General features: G+C 54.6%; 6 protein-coding genes across 6 annotated transcripts; 2 read left to right on the forward strand and 4 right to left on the reverse strand.

Annotated features, from left to right (window-relative positions):
* Window positions 1-2,289: 2,289 nt before the first annotated feature.
* On the reverse strand, window positions 2,290-2,583 carry CCMA1212_001654 (uncharacterized protein; the record flags this gene model as incomplete). The annotated part of the gene is made up of 1 exon (XM_073699072.1): window positions 2,290-2,583. One exon carries the CDS (start codon window positions 2,581-2,583, stop codon window positions 2,290-2,292), a length of 294 nt encoding a protein of 97 aa, XP_073562370.1.
* Window positions 2,584-4,217: 1,634 nt separating this feature from the next.
* On the forward strand, window positions 4,218-5,425 carry CCMA1212_001655 (putative extracellular glycosidase; the record flags this gene model as incomplete). Its single annotated transcript, XM_073699073.1, has 2 exons — window positions 4,218-4,322; window positions 4,389-5,425. The coding sequence occupies exons 1-2, from the start codon at window positions 4,220-4,222 to the stop codon at window positions 5,423-5,425; spliced, it is 1,140 nt and encodes a 379-aa protein (XP_073562371.1). The 5' UTR covers window positions 4,218-4,219.
* A 1,151-nt stretch (window positions 5,426-6,576) lies between these two features.
* Window positions 6,577-9,764, reverse strand: CCMA1212_001656 (DNA topoisomerase 1; the record flags this gene model as incomplete). The annotated part of the gene is made up of 6 exons (XM_073699074.1): window positions 6,577-6,717; window positions 6,784-7,233; window positions 7,309-7,560; window positions 7,623-9,233; window positions 9,313-9,530; window positions 9,710-9,764. The coding sequence occupies 6 exons, from the start codon at window positions 9,762-9,764 to the stop codon at window positions 6,577-6,579; spliced, it is 2,727 nt and encodes a 908-aa protein (XP_073562368.1).
* A 685-nt stretch (window positions 9,765-10,449) lies between these two features.
* On the forward strand, window positions 10,450-11,727 carry CCMA1212_001657 (ATP synthase subunit gamma; the record flags this gene model as incomplete). The annotated part of the gene is made up of 4 exons (XM_073699075.1): window positions 10,450-10,506; window positions 10,740-11,329; window positions 11,387-11,520; window positions 11,599-11,727. Exons 1-4 carry the CDS (start codon window positions 10,451-10,453, stop codon window positions 11,725-11,727), a joined length of 909 nt encoding a protein of 302 aa, XP_073562369.1. The 5' UTR covers window position 10,450.
* A 491-nt stretch (window positions 11,728-12,218) lies between these two features.
* Window positions 12,219-18,909, reverse strand: CCMA1212_001658 (Vacuolar protein sorting-associated protein 33A; the record flags this gene model as incomplete). The annotated part of the gene is made up of 8 exons (XM_073699076.1): window positions 18,791-18,909; window positions 18,484-18,679; window positions 16,720-18,309; window positions 16,572-16,650; window positions 15,947-16,142; window positions 15,830-15,883; window positions 15,356-15,720; window positions 12,219-15,180 (listed from the first exon to the last, which is right to left on the reverse strand). The coding sequence occupies exons 1-8, from the start codon at window positions 18,866-18,868 to the stop codon at window positions 12,219-12,221; spliced, it is 5,520 nt and encodes a 1,839-aa protein (XP_073562372.1). The 5' UTR covers window positions 18,869-18,909.
* An 853-nt stretch (window positions 18,910-19,762) lies between these two features.
* On the reverse strand, window positions 19,763-20,409 carry CCMA1212_001659 (putative ubiquitin-conjugating enzyme E2 W; the record flags this gene model as incomplete). The annotated part of the gene is made up of 3 exons (XM_073699077.1): window positions 19,763-20,031; window positions 20,108-20,261; window positions 20,362-20,409. The coding sequence occupies 3 exons, from the start codon at window positions 20,407-20,409 to the stop codon at window positions 19,763-19,765; spliced, it is 471 nt and encodes a 156-aa protein (XP_073562373.1).
* Between the last annotated feature and the right edge of the window lie 748 nt (window positions 20,410-21,157).

The following is a 21,157-nucleotide window of genomic DNA, read 5'->3' on the forward strand; positions in this document are numbered from 1 at the left end:
CTTTTTTTTTTTTTTTCCCTCGTGGACAATTACCGGCGGCCGTTGGATTATCTCTGGCACGGACGTGAAATACGAGCACGGGCCGGCGTGTGGAGGACTTGACGGGATCCGGTTGGCGGGCAGGACTCCGTGTGTGTTGTGTGTGGTGATGATGGAAGTCGTTGCGGTTGGGAGTCTCGCCACTGCACCGCGTTTGCACTTGGCAGTATTATACGACTACTCTCTTTCTCCCGACGTGATATCTGACCATCGGACGTGACGGTGTCTCGCAGATTCGCCTATCACAAGCGTGAATCGTTGGGAGCCAGCGGAAGTACCTTTGATACACAGTCGGTCTTTGCTTTTCTCCCTTCACTCTTTTTTTTTTTTTTTTTTTTTTTTTTTTAGCTTTTTGCTTGCTTTCTGCCCTTTGTGTGTTTCAGATCAAGCGATACGCGCGTCACTTCTGCCAAAGCACTTCCGACATGTCACTATTACGGAGTGTATTTCCCATCTCATGCTGTAACCACCATGGCGTGTCAACCTGCCACCAACAACTTCAATTAACAGCTGAGACAAAAAGACCCCGAAGTTAAAGCACGCAAGCCAAGGAACCGCATCTCTGCTCTCACATCTGACTTGTGACATTTTCCCTTCCCTTCACAAACCGTACAGGTACAGTATACCGGCGACTTCTTTTCTTTTTCCTACCTAAACCCTCCCTTACCGATGATTTTAGTGTCCCAAGTGGTCAAATCTCATACCGTGGCGTTATGCTTCTGTCGCAGCTCGTGTCTTCCCGTATCCCCCTCAAGCGGGATGTCGGCGCCACGCCACGCAAGTCCAGGTTCGAGGTTGCGGATCATTGACAGAAAAGTGGACAGACGAATGCCGCACTTTGGACCAATGCTTGGGTTGCCCGCAGAACGAGACAGTTTGACACCTCTTTTTTTATCTTAGCTTCATGCCTGTGTTGTTCTTGATGCTACGGCACTAGTCTTGACTGCCTACATATGGACTGCATGCAGTGCGTCTTTCTGGTGCAAGTGTGTAAGTGTGTATCTGCTTCTCTTCTGTTCGCTTTTTTCGAATCGGCTCACGCGGTTATGATGTGGACGGTACAAGCACCGAGGGTTTTACTACTGCTTTGCATACACCCACAGGCAGGTCGTCATCTGTGAGTCGGTCCGGTGCGAGATTTGCGGCCATTACTAGCGGCATGGACTGAGTCTGAGTAGTAGTACCCAAAAGCAAGAGGGAAAAGCTCAGACACCAATCGTTGCTGTTAAGACACGGGCAAGACACCCGCAAGTCCGGGTAAGCACTGTTTGATTCAACCGATCTGAAAAGGTCTCAGTCCAGTCGAGCACTACTATCAACATGCTGATCCCACCAATGAATGGTGTTGCTCTCTTCTGCTATTTACGTGGAACAAGCACTAACGGCGAGGGCGCACAGGCAACGTCTTGGCGGCTTGAACTCGCTATTGGACTCTCTTATGATGCTACATACGCAACGGACATTACCCGTTGAGCGTGGCATCACTTGTGTGCAACATCGTGCATGAGACAAGCGGCATCGTTGGCCTTTTGGAGGGGTAAGAAACAAACGAGATGGAGGGGTTCACAGATCAAGATCACTGCTGCACGCTTTGACGCTGGCAACCTGATAATGTGGGCAGCCTCCCGTGCGTCTGACGATGTAACGGCTCTTTCTCTACTTTGTCCTTCTCGACTTTGCTGCTTATGGATCAGGCTGATGGTCGTTTTGATTCGCGAGTCGAAAGCCCGCACTTGCATTTGGATTTGCTTTTTCGCCACCTCAAAGTCGGGGGGCGGGAGACCAGCGCCAATGGTAGGTAGAGTCTGCATTCCTGCAGAGGGACTTGCGTACATGCAACGTGCATGATCACAGTCAATGCTTCTCTTTCTGGGAGCTCTGTCCTGTTGCTCAACCCGTGCTGGTCTGTTCCAGTTGGTTGAGACCCGAGACAAAAAGAAATCAGTACATCGTTGCTTTTTCTGCATCGACTGGTAGGCAATCTGTACCATTGTGCCAACGACTTAGTTCTGATATGATTTGACATGGTCATTACAACGTCTAGTGGTTGTTCTCTGGTTGATGAAGTTATCCATGAACGAGGTAGGGCAATCAACACCATCTGCCAGTGACCTATTCACGAAACGACCGTTGTCTGTTGCCGCATGGATATCAAGTCCGTGGCGATAACCAGAGAAATTCTGACATGATGAGCCCGGGCTTTGTCAATGGCACTGCCGTTGGTCCATTGGCGATGTGGGAATTCGTGCCCTACTGGAGGAGGGGTTCTGGGTCTTGGGCAGCGCAGCGGAGACGGGACCGTTGTCTCCCTACATGCGAAGCCGTGTCTGTGAACTTGGTCTTGGCCTCAATATTCCCAGTGCGCTGCCGTCCAGTTCGTGCCCGCAGACCGGCGGCAGGCTCGAGAGCCGTGTCCTTGAGGCTGCAAGGGCCCGTTCCCTGCATCCGGGTGTGAGGTCCGGGGTGTGGTGTGTGTCGTCGTGCTTGTTCCTTGCGCCGGTGTCGCTGACGTTGATGGCGTCGCCGGCCTCGCATGTCAAGCATTGTGATCTTGGCCGCCTTCGGATCTGACAGAAGCAATTCCTAGTGCTTTGCCATTCCCACACCACGCCCACAAACATGCGAGCAAGCCGTGATGGCACCTGGTGATGGCATCCCAGAGCTGCACACGTCACGAACGGGGCGGGTGGACGTCTCCAGGCGCTTGCTCGTGCAAGTCCCAGGGTCTCGTAGCTGCTGGAAGTGCGAATACCTAGCGCCGCGTCCAGGACACTCTCGAGGCCCGTCGGCTACTGCGACTGGTAAACGGCAACAAATGGGACGGGCCTTCACCGCATATCCCGCTCGACGCTGCCGGCCGCTCTGCCTCCACCTCCGGCGCGCCACGTCAGAAGCCCAATGGACAACGATCACGTCCCGCTGCCTTCTCGTGCGTGTTACGCAGTAGTCCTTGTAGGGTAGGCCGGAAGCCCGGGGCGGGCTGCGCTTCACCGAGTTGTTCGCTCTTTCGGCGCCGGGGGCCCGCTTTTAGGCCTTGGAGCAGGCGTTGGCCAATCGGCTCGCGGCTGGCGGGGCCGGCCGTGCTACTGCGCCAGGTCCCAACCACCTGCTTTAACGCTGCTGGGTACTTTGGCCATTCTTGCGTGCGCCAGCTGTCAACTCGCTCACTCAGTCCCTCAGCGGCACGTTGACCGCCAAAAGCGAGTCGCTCGTGGGGATGGAGGAGGAGAAGAGAGAGAGAGGAAAGGCGTCTGGCACCACTACCGATGGCTGCATATGCATTATGCGGAGAATGAGGAAAAGTGTGAAAGGCGAGAAGCGGAAGAATTAAAAGAAATTAAAACTATTTTTTTGATATTATTTGATCGCAAGGAAAAAAGCAGCGCTGCATGAGAGAAACGCGGCGGGGTCTCTGATGCGAGGAGGGACCTGCCCGACCGCACCTGCCAACGTGTGTGTCTGCTATTATTACTTGCGAATGGTGAGAGACGGAAGGAGAGCTTGAGAACACCAGAGAAGATGCCAGAGAACTCACGAAAGACGGCAGCTGCCATCCGTCAGAGGTGCTATTCTCGTACTCCTGCTGCGCACCTGCCTTGGCAGAATGGCCTCGATGACGAAAACGAGCACAATTGGGCAACTCGAGTGGCTGGGAAGGTGCAGAGCCCCCGCTTATAACCAGCCATTTGCTCGGAGCCTGCATCTTCTGCTTCTTTCTGGCTCCCTCTTGCAAAAAGCTCCCAATTCTGACCGAATACTTGTTATTGCATACTGCGGTATCTCTTATCCCCTCCGGTCGTTATTCCTCCCTCGATCGGGCACTGGAATGCTGAAAGAATAGCCTAAAGCGACCTCAAGTCACCGGCTGTCACGAGTTATCCCTTGCGTCCTTTTTCGATCACTTGCCGCTACCTGTGCGGTGTTAGTTTGGCTAAGAAAAAGTTGAGCCAGCTACTGCAGGTGATAGCAACACCAAGGCTTGAGCTCCCACACTCTCTCAGTCCACCTCCAAGAGTGTGTTCAGTATAATATTGGACTTTTCCCCTGCGTGGCGCTAGGATTCGGTCGTTGCGGCACAGGCTGCAAGACGCTGCATCACTTGCAGCAGCCCGTTTCTCTCCCTCACATCTCTCTGGTTGATCACATCCCGTCACTTTTCTTGCTGCCTCTCCTTGCAGCCATGAGACGTGTGGCGAGCGTCGCCCGCGCGGCTATGGCTGCACTGGCACTGCCCGGAGCAGTTCTGGCGCAGACCTGGAGCCAGTGCAACCCGCTGACATCCTGTAAGTTGGTCTATCGCCTGTGGCCCTGACAGTTGGAGTGTGGAATTCGCTGGCTAACTGCAACAGCCGGATGTCCTGCGGACACGGCACTGGGCATGACTATCAATGTGGACTTTACCAAGGGCGCCGTCAACTCCTTCATTGCTTCTGGCTCGCCAACATATGACAGCAACGGCGTCTCATTTACCGTGGCCCGCGCTGGTGACGCTCCACAGCTCGCGTCCGTGTTTTACATCATGTTTGGCCGCGTCGAAGTTACGATGAAGGCTGCCCCTGGAGCGGGCATGGTCTCGTCGTTGGTGCTGCAGTCCGATGATCTCGATGAGATCGATTTGGAGTGGCTCGGTGCTGAACCTGATCAGGTGCAGTCCAATTACTTTGGCAAGGGCCAGACGACCACGTACAACCGCGGCCAGTTTCACAGCGTCTCGGGTACCCAATCAGACTGGATCAAGTACACCATAGACTGGACCCAGGACAGGATTATCTGGATGGCGGGCGACTCTGTGCTGCGCACTCTGACTCCGGATAATGCTGAGTCGAATCAGTATCCGCAGACTCCGATGCAGGTCAAGTTTGGCTCCTGGGCCGGTGGCGATCCAAATACCAATGCTCCTGGCACCGTGAAATGGGCTATGGGGCCGATTGACTACAGCAAGGGGCCCTTTAGTATGTTGGTGCAGAGCATCACCGTCTCGGATTACTCTACTGGCAAGCAGTATGTCTATGGCGACAACTCTGGCTCGTGGCAGTCGATTCAAGCCGTCGGCGGCCAGGTCAACGGCAACACCGACAACAAGAATGCCCTCACAGTCACGGCTAGCAACAGCAATGCCGCCAGCACTCCAACGATCGTCCTGTCTATTCCCGTTGGTGGCATTGGCACGGATAAAAGCCCGGCTACAGCCACACAAACTGGCTGGCCGTGGGTTGCAGGCGCCACTCCGACGTCTGGAACCATTCCCAGCGGATGGCATATGAACCCCGACGGCAAGATTGCGCGAAATGCTGGTGCGCCGTCGGGCGTGCCTGTGCCGACGCTGCTGGTGCTTTTGATGAGCCACTTAATGATTGGCGCGTTGGCCTTTGCTGCAAGAATATAATGAGTTTACGAGCAAGCGGGTTATGGGTTCACGAGGTTGATGTGTCATGAGCGACGGGAGTGTATATATTGGAAAGGCGATGTTCCTCTTTGGGGTTTCAACTGGACAAGGAAACAAGAGATATATGCTCCACACGGGGACTGCATTTATTCACGGCGTTGCATTGTATCATGAGTTTTGGATAGTTGTATAGATGGCACGAGCAAGGGAAGCACGGCACCATATCGTTATGTCATGATAAAGGGAAGCATGGCACCATATCGGTTTGAGGTAGATGTATATATATATATATATATTCAATGAACTCTCGAGATAGCAAAGTAGAGGGATTGTAGACTTGGCTCGTTGAGTGATGAAAAGGCAAAGCTGAGCTCGCCAATAGGATGATGTTAAAATCACGATTTTCTCAAGGCTACGAATGCATTCAATGTTATCACGTTCACATAGGTCAGGTATACATCTGGAAGCAAACAGGTTCTTCAAAAAAACAAAAAGCCAATTAAACGCTACGGCATGGGCTGCGAAGTCGGAAAAGACGAAGTCCAAGCCTCTGTCTCGCAAGCTATAGTCCTCTTGAACCTTCTCGTCTCCATAAACCCTGCAGTTTCTGTCCCCCGATGTTTCTCTCGTCTTCTCTCTTCCGTTTGATCAGTAAATTCTCTCTTAACCCTTTCTCCCCTTCTAGCATTCACTACCTCGTCAAGCCTACATCGTCCCAAACTCTTTAGAATAAAGCATCTTTGTGAGCCTCCCTTTCCCTCCCTCCCTCCCACCCCTATTTTACGCTGTGTGCGTTCCATGATCCATGATTCGCCGTCCAGTCTAACTCCATCGTACAGTGGTTTTCGTGGAGCCGTGATGCATAAAAGGAAAAAAAAAAAGCAAAATTAACAACGTTCTTCAAGTCGTTTCGTCTTGTTGCGCCGCGTCTACCCGATATGGCCGTGTTTTGAGGTGGGCGACACCACCTTACTGTGACATGTATATATCTCTTGCGAGATAGGAAAAAAAGGTGCGGTAAAACTAGTAAAAAGGCAATAAAGGGAAAGATAAGATGCAGAAAGGGAAATAGAAGAACAACTTTTTAGAGAAGAAAAGCGCACTGCAAACCTCCCGCTTCTTGCATTCCGCCTTGGGAGCAGAATCTGCCTTTAGAATTCCCAGTCGTCTGCGTCCTCGACAGACTTGATGGCCCATCGGAACTTGTCTCGGAGAGTCTTGGAGAAGAACTTCTCAATAGGAACGTCGAACTTCTTCGAAAACACTACCGTCAGACGAGGGTCGATGTAGTTCTGCGGCCATATGGTTAGTAACGTTGTGTTTGCTGCGGTGATAAACCGTGCTAAGGGTAAACTTACGATCTTTGAAGTGCTCAGGGCAACCTCCTTATTGCCGTCGCGGTCTTCGGCCTGCGTCTCCAGGATCCTGATGCGCTCGTCAATCTTGTCAATGGAAGCCAAGAGTTTCTCCACGGTCACTCCCCTGCCCTCGGCCTCGACCTTGTTGGTCTTATTCTCCTTTTTGAACTTGGCCTCGAGTTCCTTGACGGCCTGAAGGCGCTCTTTAAGTTCCTTTTCAGGGAGAGGTCGTTCCTTGTTGGTCTTGAGCTTCTCGTTGTCCTTTTCGAACTTCTTCGTGATCTTGGTGCGCTGTTCCTCGATCAAGAACTGCTGATGCTCCTTGATCCACTCGTCATCAAGATCTTCATCCTTCTCGAACCATGCCGCTCCCTTCTTCTTCTTCTGGGTTGGGTCGAGGTCGAGAATCATCTTCTTGGTCCGCCACTTTTGATACCTGAGGCCCTTGATCTGATGAAGTGTTAGCATCGCTCTCGCTTCTTGGCTACTACGGAAGAAGACGACCAGGGGAGAAAGATGACTTACTCGGTCTCCAAGCTTCTGCATCTGCTGCTCATGCGACGCTCCAACAGTTCGCTTATGGTTGCAAAGAATGGCCACCTTGCGGTTGCAGTCATTGTAAAGCTTCACCTTCTCTGCAATGGTGCCCCGAGAGCGAGGATCCTTCCCAAGTTCCTTGAGCAGCTCGGACATGGTGTAGGACGCATTGTAGGTACGGAAGACCTTGGCAGTCAGTCCGGGCATGTAGCTGTTGAGATGCTTGTTCAGTTGAGACGTCTGGCAAATAGAGATTAGCATTCGACACCGCCAACGTGTCAACAGATTATCTTGTAGCTTACGTTGAGGCGATCAAAGAGGTCATCACCGTCCGTCTTGGGGGCCTTCTTGAAAAGTTTGAGATTCTTGAAGACCTGCGGATCAACACGTGCCGTTTCGTTGTACCTAATACTGTCTTTACCGAGGAAGTCGAACGTGACCTGGTCGGGAGGCTGCAGGGAGATGTGCTCGTATTTCAGCGAGCAGCAACCAACAGTATCTGCTTCGTTTTCCGTGTCCTTCTCGTTTCCAGCTCTGAGAGCAAGCTTGTCGATCAAGTACATGGCTGTTGCCCTCTGACGGTCCGCCATAACCTCGCTCTTGAGATCCTTGGTGTAGTCACGGCGGATCTTGTCAATGTGCTTTTTGAGCTCACGGGCCTTCTCAAACTTCTTGAAGTCACTCTGTCCTTTCACATCGCTAGCAGCTCCAAGCATGACGTACTTGTAGGCGCCGTTGATGTTTTCTTGCCACATGGCAAGCCAGGTAGCCTTCTGATCGTGCTGAACAGCCTTCCACTTGTGTCCAGCTGGCGGCGTGGGCACCTTGGCGCCCTTGCCAATGTTGATGGTGATCTGCTCAGGCCAAACTCGAGCCTTGACTTTGCCAGTCTTGGGATGTTCGCCTCGACCACGGAACAAGCTGGGAGGTTCCACCCGGAAGTTGCCGACTTTTTGCTTCCTTCCGTCCCACATGCAGTACAGATAGGGAGCCTCGAGCGCATCCTTCTCAGCCTTGAGAGCCGCTTTCTCCTCCTTGGTCATGTTCTTCTTGGCCTCGGTCTTTGCCACCCAGTACTCATGGATCTTGGAAAAATCGCACTTGTCCAGGCTCTTGATGTCGACTTTGTTGCCTTTGGCGTCCTTCGCGCCGCCTGACTTCTTGATGTATTCGGAGAAATCGGCAAAGAAGTTCTTGCGGAAGGTAGGATTTTCGAGGTGATGGGAAGACGCGGGCGTCATCATCGCTACCCAAAAAGTGGCGACCTCCTCTGCTTCGGGGGCGAGGGTGACGGGTTGGCCATCATAGTACATCTTGATGTGCTTCGGAAGGGGTTCGTAGTCCGGCGCGAACAAAACTCCGTTGTGCTCAAGGGTGGTCCACTTGATGCTGTCGTCCTCCTTCTTCGGCGCGTTCCACCACTCGAATTCCTCCTCATCCGCTTCCTCGCTAGGCTCCTTGGACTTGGCCTTCTTGGTATCCTTGGTGTCCTTTGCGGGAGTGGCCTTCTTCCCCTTGGCCGGAGCAGAAACTGATCTCGACTTCTTGGAGATGGGAGCATCGGAGTCGGACTCGTCCTTCTTCACCGCAGTAGACTTTCGCTTCGAAGCTGTACCATTTGACTGCCGCTTTTTCGCCGCGATGGGCATATCGTCATCCGATTCGTCCTTGACGGTCCTCTTCAGTGTCGGCTTGGCCTTGGCTTCCTTGGCACGGATAGCTTTGGCCTCCTTGTCCGCCTTCTTTTCGATGTCAGCCTTCTTCTTCGCGAGCTTAACACCCAGAGGTTGCTCATCGTCAGAGCTCTCAGGCAGCGCGGTCTCCTTGTAAGAGGGAGGTAGCTTCTGCGACCTGGCCTTGACCATGGGCTCGTCATCCGAATCGGAATCCTGTTTGGATCGCTGTCGTTTCGCCTACGTGCCAACGCCGTTAGCTGATCGTGCCTCCTCCCCTAACGTCGTGGTTCTCGTCGTGACGAAGGGCATCACCTACCATAGGCTCGCCATCGCTTTCCGATTCTTCCTTGTAGGACTTGGCCAGGGAGCCTCGCGATTTGCGCTTGGCTCCGTTGGTAGCCGGCGAATCCAGATCCATCTCGCCATTTTCGACCGGTCCGTTACGGATGGACAGTCCGGCCATCCCAGAGCCCTTCCCGGGGACGGACTTATCCAGGGCGATGTCTTCGGCGCGAGATATCTTGGAGGACGACACTAGAGTTGATGCCTGCGATTAGCCAAGTGCCAATGCTTACTTGCGCGCGATTGGACATGAATCGATGCGTCTCCCGTAAGCGCTGGCGCAGTCGCGTGTGCTCATGATGTGCCTGGGGCCGGAAACTGAAAGAATCGAAAGGAAAAAAGCCAACATGTCAAGACTCGAAGAGACTTACGACGGCCGTTTGGCCTGGCGAGGGGCCGGTCATCATCTGAGCTGTCGGAAGCCATGGTTTGCAGCGAGGACCAGCTGGCACTCGGCGGACGCAAGGCTCTGAAAGAGGCGCGAGCGACGAAGGGAATGCGAGAGCCGCGATTGGCAAGCGAGAAGCCGAGGGAAAGTCGGCAGAACAGAGGGGGGAACAGATCTGCGAAGGTCAGAGCAGGCTGGCGAGAAGTGAACCTCGACAGCCCCGGGGCGAAGCAAAGCCTGAGGGACGCAGAAAAGCTGGGCGGAAGAGGAGGGCAAGAGAAGGAATCGCCTCGTGTTTTCGGCTGTTGAAAAAGCCTTATGCATCTAAGTAGTCGTTCTACAGCGCCATGCGTCTCGAGACGGGATACAGCGATAGTGGACCGGCCCACCCGACTATCGCTCTAACGGGGGGCTCATCGCGATTGGAGGCCTAACACTTTTGCGAGCGAAGCGCTGCCAGCGGCGTTAGTGCAAGGGCGAGGCTGCAGCGCCCACCAGCTTCCAAGTTGCAGCGCGAGGGTACGGAGGTACAAGGCAACTGCGGGCCCGTGCTTTCCCGTCGATTTGCCGGCAAAACGAGCAAAACTGCAATCAATCGCTCACCACCTCCGAGCTGCATCCCCACGAACAACCCCGTCTCTCCAATTGATCCCCCCCCCTCGTCAACGATCAATTGGGTCTGCGCCGGCCAGAGGGCTTAGTTTGACTGTCCACACCTGCCAGAATGTTGTCAAGGGCTGCCCGACCGGCTCTGCGCGCCGCTGCTGCAGCTCCCTCCCGGTGAGTTTTTCTCGCACCTTGGCATCTATAAGAATTTGTTATAGCCGCGGGACCGAAGATTTGCGCGATCCGTGGGGGGCTCGACGACAGCAAGCCAGCGTGAGGGTGGACAAGCGACCACACGATGAGGACTGAAAGAGAGAGGAGAGCACGAGGCGAAGCAGGAAAAAAGACAAAGAAAAACACAACAAGCGTCATTATCATGCCCGTGGAAACTAACATGGTTTGCTCAGAGCTGCCGCCGCTGGCCCCAGCACCGCCGCCACCTATGCGACGCTCCGTGAGATCGAGACCCGTCTCAAGTCCATCCGCAACATCGAGAAGATCACAAACACGATGAAGGTCGTCGCCTCCACCAAGCTCACCCGCGCGACCCGCAGCATGAACGACTCCCGCAAGTACGGCGAGGCGTCCAACGAGGTCTTCAAGTCGGCCGAGACCGCGGCCGCCGAGGCCGAGGAGAAGAAGTCGCTCGTCATCGTCTGCTCCTCCGACAAGGGCCTCTGCGGCGGCATCCACTCGGGCCTCAGCCGCACCATCCGCCGCATGTACGCCGAGCAGCCCGCCTTCGACCTCGTCATCATCGGCGAGAAGTGCAAGGCCCAGCTGCAGCGCACCAACGGCAAGGAGATCCAGCTCACCTTTGCCGGCGTCGGCAAGGACATTCCCACTTTCGCCGACGCCCAGGCCATTGCCGACCAGATCGTCCTGCTGCCCACCGAGTACACCGACGTCAAGATCCTGTACAACAAGTTCATCAACGCCACCAGCTACGAGCCTACCTTTATTGAGGCATTTTCCGAGGAGGCCATTGCTCAGTCCCGTATGTTCACGCCTTGAACGCTTGCTACCAGTCTTCTCTCGCTAACGCCCGGAACAGCCAACATCTCTGCCTTCGAGGTCGAGGATGAGTCCCTTGGCAACCTCCGCGAGTACAGCCTTGCCAACTCCATCTACTGGGCTCTTGCCGAGGGTCACGCCTGCGAGCAGTCTGCCCGACGAAACGCCATGGAGGTAAGCCTCGAGATTCACACGATTTCCCCTTCCCTCGATTCACTGCTTTTTCCGGCGATGCTAACGAAAATCCCGCAGAACGCCTCCAAGAACGCCGGTGAGATGATTGGCAAGTACCAGATCCTGTACAACCGCACCCGACAGGCTGTCATTACCGGAGAGCTGGTCGAGATTATCACTGGTGCCATTGCTTCCGAAGAAATGTAAAAAGGAGAAAAATAATATACATAGTCTTTTTTTTATTTTTCTCTTTGTATTTTGGTAGAAAGCAGAGCTACATCTTAAAAAAGAGCTGGCGTGCTGGAGGACCAAAAAATCCAACCTTTGTATCAACAAAGTCAAGTGTATCACACCCACAAATGAGATTTTCCTTGGTAGACCACAAAGCATCGCGAGATAAGGCACGGGGTTTGTGAACCAAGATATAGATGAACGATTGAACAATACCTAGTGCTAGGTGAGTATTTATGGGATTACCTCACTTACAGCCACACAGCACTTTTCCATCCAGCCATGGAGCCAGAGATTGAATCGAACCTCTCTTCGAGCCGAAACCACTTTTTGTATCAACGGTTTTCTACAAATCCTGCGAACCCTAAACATCCAAACGCCACATATATACAGCTTCGCGCAAGTCGAACAGACAAAGGACAATGCGACCACCGAAACTAGCGATACTAGGCAGTAGTCTCTGCATCTTATGTATCCACGTCGGTATCTCCGCCCTCGGCATAACTCACATTCTTCGCCCTCCGCTTCTGCGCCATCGTCGACGCATCCTCCGGCCCCTCCTCCGGGCCCGGCACGCTGGGATGCTCCTCTTCGTACGCGGCGCGGAGGGCCATGGCCTGGCGATCCCACTTCTCCGCCAGCTCGTTGTACTCTTGCATGGCTTGGAGATAGCGCTTCTTCTGCTCGGCGACCTGTTCTTCGTACGGCCGCTTCTGCTCCGCCGTGGCCTCTTTCCACATGCGGGATGTCATGATGCGGACTTCGTTGGGTATCGACCGGCTCCTGCCGGGCTTGCGACTCTCCTCGCACCTCTTCTTTGCCGCCTCAAAGTGAGCCTTGCTGAAGAGGATGTAGGCGCTGCCGGCCACCTTGTTCGGGCGAAGCGGCCGCTCGCCAATCTTGGAGAGGACGTGTTCCCAGACCTCAATTTCATATGCCTCCAAGCGCGCCTGCCGGGGATCCTTGGCTGCCTCCTTACGTTTATGCAGCAAAAGTGAGTCCCTCGGGAGCACAAGGGGGGTCGGTACCTCGATCGGACCGATCATTGACTCCAGGACCTCGGATGCGGCGCGCAGTCCCGACAGATAGGCGCCGTGGACCGTCGCCGGGTGCGTGCCGATCGTATGCTCTCCAGCGAAAAATAGGTTGCCCGCAGGCTGGGCCATGACGTTGTAGTCGTCTGGCTGCATATCAGGGGCAGCGGAAGAGTAGCTGCCTCGGGCAAACCGATCAGACCCCCATCTGGTCACCACGGTTTCTATGGGGTAAGGAACGTCTTTGCCAAAGACGCTTCTCAATATGTCTGTGGCTTCGGCGACTAGGCTGTCATTGCTCGTATGCTCCGTATCAAAGCCAGCGTCTCCGGCCATCAGTGCGATGAGGCAGGGTAGACCAGTGGTGTTGGTGACGTTGAACCACTGGAAGAAGCGTCCACGGTTCGTGCTGTAGTCTTGCTGGGACGTGCTATGACGGTTGGGCGCGTCCCTGAGCACACCAAAGATGTGCCTGTCTGAATCCCAAAACACCCTGTCGTAGAGCAGCACAACCTTGTTGAGGATGCCGAATCCCAGGCGGCGAACTGCATCCGCCTTTTCAGAAGGCAGCGGCGGCTCAAATTGAATCGTGCCTTGCTTGAGGACGCCGAGAGGTATGGTGCAGACGACAGCATCTGCCTCCACTACCGTGCCGTCTTCGCTCTCAATGCTAGCAGGGCCGTCGAAGCCTTCGCCGTGGTACGTGATCTTCTGCACGGCAAACTTGGTCTTCACCTCGAGTGGCGACGGACACTGGAGCAGGCCACGGGCAACGCTCTGATATCCGCCGACGACCATGGTGTGGTGACCCTCCCATTCGTTGCCTGCATCAATATCCCAGAGGCCGAGACTCAGGTTGTGCAAGTTGGTGGCGTTGCTGTACTCCAAGTTGGCAATGTGCCAATTGATCAACCGGTGGTCTTGCGCGTTCAGATCGACTATGTTCTTGTACTGGGTGATGGCATAGTCCAAGACAGACCCCAATGTTGACCCTTCCAGAGAGGTGGCTTGCGTCAAGTCGAGGTTTCCCTTGTCTGCCGCCCCGGCTTTGATGTTCCAGCCCATCAGCTTTGCCTTTTCTGATGCCTTGATGGTACCGGGGACTCCGGGCTCGGTGTGGACTCGGCCCGTCAGCTTGTCTGCGGAGACCGGAACCATGTTCACGGTCTCTGGTACGTTCTGCTGGGAGACTGAAGGGGCGTCAGGTAGCGCAGCGGTGGCCTCTTCAGCTTGTATGATGGTTTTGGAACCATCTCCCAGGCTATCCCGGCCCTCGTCAAGCAGGTCACGGTTGCCTTCAATCACCTTGGAGGGCTGGTACTTGTACTTGAACTCGCTGACGCGATCTAGACAGTCATTGTAGAGCTTCTCCACCAGGAGATCCCTGACTGGGTCTACTGGTTTGCCATTGCTGTCATAGATTGTGGTGTCGGCAGTAAGGGCGTGGTATGGAATGCCCAGTTGTCCACGGACGATCACATTCAGGGGGTTACCGCGATCAAAGCCCGTGATGATCATGCCACCCATCTCGGCGGTGTGCCTCTTCCCCTTGAACTCGGGCTCACTCGTGGCAGGCCTTGTCTTGAACTCTCGGGAGTATACTCTGCCTCCAACGCGACCTCTACCTTCAAGAATGACCACCTTGGGGGGCTCCTCTCCTCTTGCGTAGAAATGGTTGGCATGCTGCTTGAAGAGACCATCTAGCTGCCTGGCGCAAGATAAACCCGAAATGCCTGCCCCGATGACAGCTATAGTCTTTCGCTTCTTTGTAGGTGGCTCGTTCCTGAGGCCAAGCTCGGGCTCAGGCAGCTGTACGCAGCCATAATTTATATATCCCCGACGAACCAGCCAGTCGTAGCATACGCTCGCGGCATCAAACCAGCGAGCATTGGCACATCCGACCGCCTCTTGCCGTGTTACGCCGACCGATGGCTGCTTCATCCATATGCGCAGTATGCCGTTTCTAATGTTCAGGTATGTCGTAACCTGAGAGTGGGATATGTGGTGCCGTAGGAATTGGTACTCTTCGGGATGCAGAGCGTATGGGTTGAGCCGCGATGATTCGGCCGCGGCGATGCACTCGCTGGCATATTGGTAGGATGGGATGTCTGTCGGGATAGATGACTTCGGCCGGACATTGAAGGTCAAACGCTCGATATCATGGCGGTAGGATGAGGTGGCCGAAAGAGTTTGTGCAACCCCACCGATCTGTGGGCGGCTGAGTATTTCAGTCTCGATAGGCGTTGTGGCTTTACTAGAGACAATGGAAGGAGAAGATGACACCTCCGAAAGGTCTGACAAGGAGGAATGCGACGAAGTGAACGACTCAGCAATGGCGGTTTCTGTAGGATCGGCTGGTAGCGGGATGTCACCGCCGTGCTGAAGCTTCTCATCACTACCCGGGTGATGAAAAAAGTTAATCAATTAGAACAGACATGAAACAATTGAATGGGAAACGAGGAAGGGATAAGGACAATTAGAAAGAAGTCAAGAAATATTGTCCCATAAGAAGAAAAACTTTGGATCTTCCTCTTCTTGGATGGGCGGTGGTGCGGTTGGTGTAGACTCACTCCGTGTCAAGATGCATGCCGGAAGACTCTTCCGTGTCATGGTTCGATAAGCCGCTGCTCGAATCCATATCTTCCGTCTCCATGTCTTCCGTCCACACAACAATTTCGGGGGCAACCTCGGACGACTCATCCGACGAGCCCTGCCCCGACACCTGGCGGGAGCTCAAGATGCTGCTGGGCGACGCCGGCACCTGGCTCTGGCTCTTGGCGACGGAGTCGGCCGCTAGGCTTGATATCGACGAGGAAGAGTCCGTGTCTTGGGTGCGCGAGAAGGTCGGCCCAATCGGCACTTCCTTTTCTAGGCTCAGATGGCTCTCGACAACAGTTGCCATGGCGAAGGGTCTGTTCCAGCCCAGGCACCTGCTCTGACAGCGGCCGGGGGTTGTGGTCGGTGTCGATATATGAGAGACTGCGGATGTCGGGATGGCGAGACGGGATCATCGACTAGGACACTCGGCAGTATGACAATCATACAGCATGACGCTGGGCAGACGCATCATATGATGAAGGAATCTGCCAGAGAACCTCCTGTCTGGTCATGTCTGTCAGTCAAGGGGACCGTCTCGCTCTCACTCGCGGTGTATGTTATACCTGAACCCAGGAATTGTTGTAAGCGCAACGATAAGTCGTTTGGATGTTCACTGGCTCAGGAGCGTATCTAGCGGGACAGAGGCTATAGGGCTGCGATGCAACTGCAAGACATTCCAGGCTCAATGGTTCTTGGGCTGCTGAATAGGTCTTCAAGCGGGAATGGACCGACATCAACGGTGCCGCGAATTGTATTTTACTCCAAGGAAGGGCCAATGAGCAGGAAATAATAGAGCCATCAGCTCATCGCGGCCCCTCAAGAACGCTGAATTCAGGGAATGGTCATGGTCACGTGAGCAGGATCGGTCCAATCGCGATGCTCTCTGCTGTGGGGCGCGCTCTCTCTACTTGAAGTAACCCGCCGGGCATCTCGCGACGATGAACTTCAGACCACTTTGGCATCAGCGACGAGGCAGCCCGGGTGAGATCCAAAAGAGGGAAGTAAGAGGAGAAGAAGAAGAGAAACGCAGTCATATCAAGAAGTTGCTCAAGATGCTCTCATGCCCCGCCAACGACAGTTTAGACCCTCGCCGAACCAGTACGCCGCCAACTCCAAAACATCGTATTTCGACTCCGATATCCGTTCGCCTAAGGGCTGTTGGGCAATGTCGGCTCCTTTCGCGCGAACGCTTCCTTCTCGATTGCCGCGTCCATCATCCTGTTCCCGCTGATTATAGAAGTCGCACAGATGACGATCTTTCTCCGACCTGAGGGGGATATACATGTTAGCCGTGAGTGCTGACGGGGCTCATACCACACCTTCGATTGTTGCTTACTCTCTTCCTGCTTCGCGATAAATCTCAACGCGGCAATCTCCGTGAACGTGACGCCTCCGACGAAGACGACAAAAACTGTCTGCTTCTGCCCGCTGCCGGACAATAGGGCCCTGGCTTTGACGGCCTTGTCCTCGCCCTTTTGCACCTCATAGAAAGTCTGCCCTCGAACGTGCTTGACAGCTTCGTCGAATCCGTGCCAGCCTTGTGTTGCTGCCCCAGGAGCAACTCCGCTGGCATTTGCTGCGCCATTGCCCTTCGTTATCGACAGCAGGTACTGCTTCTGAAGAATGCATTGTACAAGTCGGATTGAGAGGGGGGCATAGCCGCTGTACACGTATGCGATGTCGTTGGGATCGTCCTCCTGCACTTCGTCGACAATCAGGCGCAGCTGCTTTCGTAGATACGTGTAGTTGGTTTTGGTCCCGTCAGCGCCGGAATTCGCCGTCATCGGTATCATCCCCGCAAGTGGGGACGAGCGTGATAGAAACAGTTGCAGCTTCTCCAGGTTGTTGAGCGTGAGAAGGTGCTGGTAGCCGTATCCTTGGAGTATGAGCCGCTTGAACTGCTCCAAGTCCTTGGGCTTGATTCCCCCAGATATGCACGAGTATATGCACAGAAGCCGGAGAGTCTCTCGTAGAGGAGCCTCCCTGGCTATCAGCTCTTCGATGCCGTCGAATTGCGACGACGGATCGGCACCGGCCGCAAGATTCTGCTGGACCTCCAGAAGGCCCTTGAACAGATCCGTCCGCGTGTGTTTGATGATTTCCTCGGCGAGACCTGTGTGTATCCTTGCGCTCTGGTGCTCTTGCTGGTAGCCGGGCAGCTGGCTCACAAATTCCTTCAGCTCGGCGATCGTCTTGGACTTGTGCTTGCTCTCGTAGTCGGACTGGACCTTTTGCAGACGCCTGGCGACCTTGTTGAGAAGCCCGCCGACGATGGCAAAGTTGGCGTTTCGAAGTTGCTCGTATAGTTTGTCGCTGGAGTCGAGCTGAACCGTCCGCTTTCTGCTCTGCGATGTGGCCGTGGAAGACTGCGCTGGAGCTCCCACAATGGTCGTGTCAACCTTGGCCTGATTATTCTGAATTTCAAAAATCTCATCGATGAGCCCCTCATACGTCAGCTGTGTGAGCAGCGGGGTGACCAAATCCACCTCACGATCGATAATGATGACGCTCTCGTTGGTGGTGCTGGGGGTGAGCGCCGTCTTGACATCGCTTCCGTCTTCACCAGCCAGCCGTTCTTGGCGCATGCGCACGAGGAGATCTGCCACGCGCTTCGCATTGTCGCCTTTGCCAATTATCCTGGGGAACAGACCGTGGTTCTGCTGCACCTCCATGAGCGCCTTGGCCATCAGGAAGTTGGGAGTGATGTCTTTCGACAGGTAGAGGTCCTTGAAGGAATCCTCCAGCTCGAGCGATAAAACGTCATCTTCGAGAGGGAAGAAGAGCAGCGGCAGCTCCGAGATGTTGATGTCGCCGAGCACGCCGGCTTCCTCGAGCAACTGGTCGGACACGAGAGTGCGCCGGGGCACCCAGAATATGTGAAAGTCATGCGTCGTCTGGCTCTCCCGCTGTATTCGTTTGATCTGAGCTGGAGGGGTAAACTTGCGTCAGCTCACTCAGCCTCCGGACAAGCGGGCTACGTCGCTGCCGAACAACAGTAACGACTCTAATTCTACATGGGAATAAAAAGTGCCGTTCGGCAAAGGCAATGAGAGCTGGACATGGCCTAACTATCCCATGCGCATTGTGAGTCGCGTCTTACCTGCTATGGCCTCCGCGTGCCGGCCGCACTCTCCTCTGGCGACGAAGACGACGTTGCGCTGACTCGCATCCACATTGTTGTTCTCGAGGATGAAGAACTTGTCGACGCCGTACTCCTGGAGTGTAGCAACCTTGACGATGGTGCCGATGGGACCGACCAGGCTGCGGTCAAAGACGAGGTTCTTCTTGCCGCGGACCTACAGCGGAGGAGATGATGCGTCAGAAGCTGTGTTTTTAGCAGCCAGCCAGGCTCCCGAGGCTGAGAAAGACAGAGGGGACAGAAGCAAGGGGCAGTGAGCCTTACTTACACCCTCGAGCAGGTAGAGCAGGTCCTTGCGCGCTTTGCCCCGGACCTGCTCGGTGCTGAATTCCGCGCGCGGTGCCATGATTTGTGCAAGGCGGGGAGCGGATTGAGGCAGCTCGGGAGCTCAGTTTCTAGTGCCAGGTCGCAGGAAGCGCGAGGTTGTAGCTGGATGGAGCTCAAGGCGCCCTAACACCCCTGGCCAGGGCGGTGAAGCGCCTGCGGGGAGCCCCGCAGCTTTTCCATTGCGGCAGCTGGCAGCTGATTGAGTGCTGTTCAGTGACTGGAACACGGCCCTGCTGTCACTCTCAGCGCTCGTGGACCACTAAAGCTGGCGGGCTAGTGGCCTGGCCTGTGGTTGGCAGACGACAAGCCGAGGGACGACGTCATATGTGGCATCGGTTGGGCGTGGTGTTGGATGTCGTGCCACCTGATGAGAATTCCTCTCACGAGCGTCTGTAGTAGAAAAAGAATGTGGATGCTATAATGCATATGCATGGAAATCATGGCAAGAAATAAAGTCAATTCTATGAACTTTGCGTATCCCTATTTGCATTGGGTAAGGGTTCACATGACAGGAGCCTCTCCCCGCCATCCTCTGACCCCCAAGTTGCGCCGCTGTGCATGCGCCTAAATGCCCTTGCCGCAGATCTTGTATGTACCGTATTGGTTGACTTGGGCGATCACGATAGACTACTCCACGATAGCTGCTGGAAGAAATGAACAGGACAAGAGAAGTGAATAAGCCCATCGCTTAAAGCCTCAGACATCGGCAGGATATAATCCTGTGATGAGCCGTACCAGATGCATGCAAGGTCCCGTGCCCCAGTGAGTGATTGCGTCAAGACAAGATGGACGCAGAAACAAGGAAAAACGCCAGATGAGCCCTTTGCGGCCGCTAAATCAATGCAAGAGTCCTCCAAGAAGAAAGCCAAAAACATCCCGAGAGAGCCGCGTTATCCATGGCCGAGGAGTGGTACTACACAGTATTATCGTGGTATAGGAACTCAATGTCTCGGGGTCGCTGCTTGTTCCCCCGCACAAACTCTTCGTCGCCGGGCGGTCGCTCGTTCTTGGTGTTGCTCGTCAGCATGCTCTGTATGCTCATGCAGACGCTCTCGGCGCTCTGGACGGGGCTCCAGCCTTGGTTCCCCAGCAGGTCCAGACATATTATTCCGTTCGAGTAGATGTGTGGGTGGATGGGGATGGGGCGGCTCGGTCTCTCTATAAAGGTCACTTCGGGAGGTTCTTGAGAAATCATGACTTGTCAGTCGGCGGCGACGGCGACGAGGGGGGGAGCTGGCAGATGGAGGCTGCTGCCTACCTATGGGATAGGTGTCGGAAAAGACGAATTTCAGGCGGAAGATGTTGCCGTCGTAGATGGGGTTGCTATCCAGGACGCGGATATCAAAGAGCCATTCTTTGAGGTCGTTGCCTTCCACGAGCTCGATGCCAGGCGGCAGGCCGAACTTATCTATCTGCGGGTATTGTCAGCGCTCAAGGGCCATCCATACGGGTTTGCCCCCAGCAAGCGACGCAGACGAGAGGGAATCAAGGCGTAAGTCGAGAGCTACCGACCTTTTGGCGCTCCTTGGCCACTCTTTTGCTGCGCATGCCCGTGGCCATGTTGTGCTTTGTCCGTTGCAAGGTATCTTCGCTGAGAGGCGTAAATGGCGAGTCGACGTCTGCGTGAGTTTGGGTGACAAGGCAAAAGAGTAAGGGATTGATGTCTGCTCCAAGGTGCGAGTGGTGCCAGCAGAGATGGATAGATGGTCGAATGGTGCATGTGGTTCCAATGCGTCGGAGGGGTCTGCGGCGGCAGTTGCGGGTGTGGCGCTGGTGCAGGCGCAGCAGCATTCCAGCCGGCCTCTGTTAGTGCTGTAACTGTACAGTAACTGTCCTGTATCAAATGGCAGAGCACAGCTGCCTGCAGCCTTGGCGCTTAAACCCGCCGGCGTCTTCAGTGTCGCAGTGAATGAATGATTCCCGAGGTCACATGTATTCCATGACTTCATGCTCCAAGGTACCTATCTTCTGTTGGCCTTGGGCGATTCGATGCCCTACCTAAGGTATACGGCTATCCTACACGGCTGTGCTACAGCGGCGATTCCCGCGCAGCCATTTAGAAGCTCGATTCGACAACCAAAAGGGACCTGAATTGATCTGCATGCATTCTTACCCAAGGCATCACAGCGTCAATACATGTTTAGGCGCCTATTGTTGGCGCCTATTGTCCAGTGCCGGGTGACGTGGGAGCTGCATGGCGAGTAAGCGCTTGTCGATACATGCGTCTTGTGCATATTGACCGACCTGGGGGAGGTGAGCATCCGACTGTTGAACATGTCTACCTAGGTAAGTAAGGTAGGTAGGTAGT

This window comes from Trichoderma ghanense, assembly GCF_004382785.1.
Source record: "Trichoderma ghanense strain CCMA-1212 chromosome Unknown scaffold_1, whole genome shotgun sequence".
NCBI lineage: Eukaryota > Fungi > Ascomycota > Sordariomycetes > Hypocreales > Hypocreaceae > Trichoderma > Trichoderma ghanense.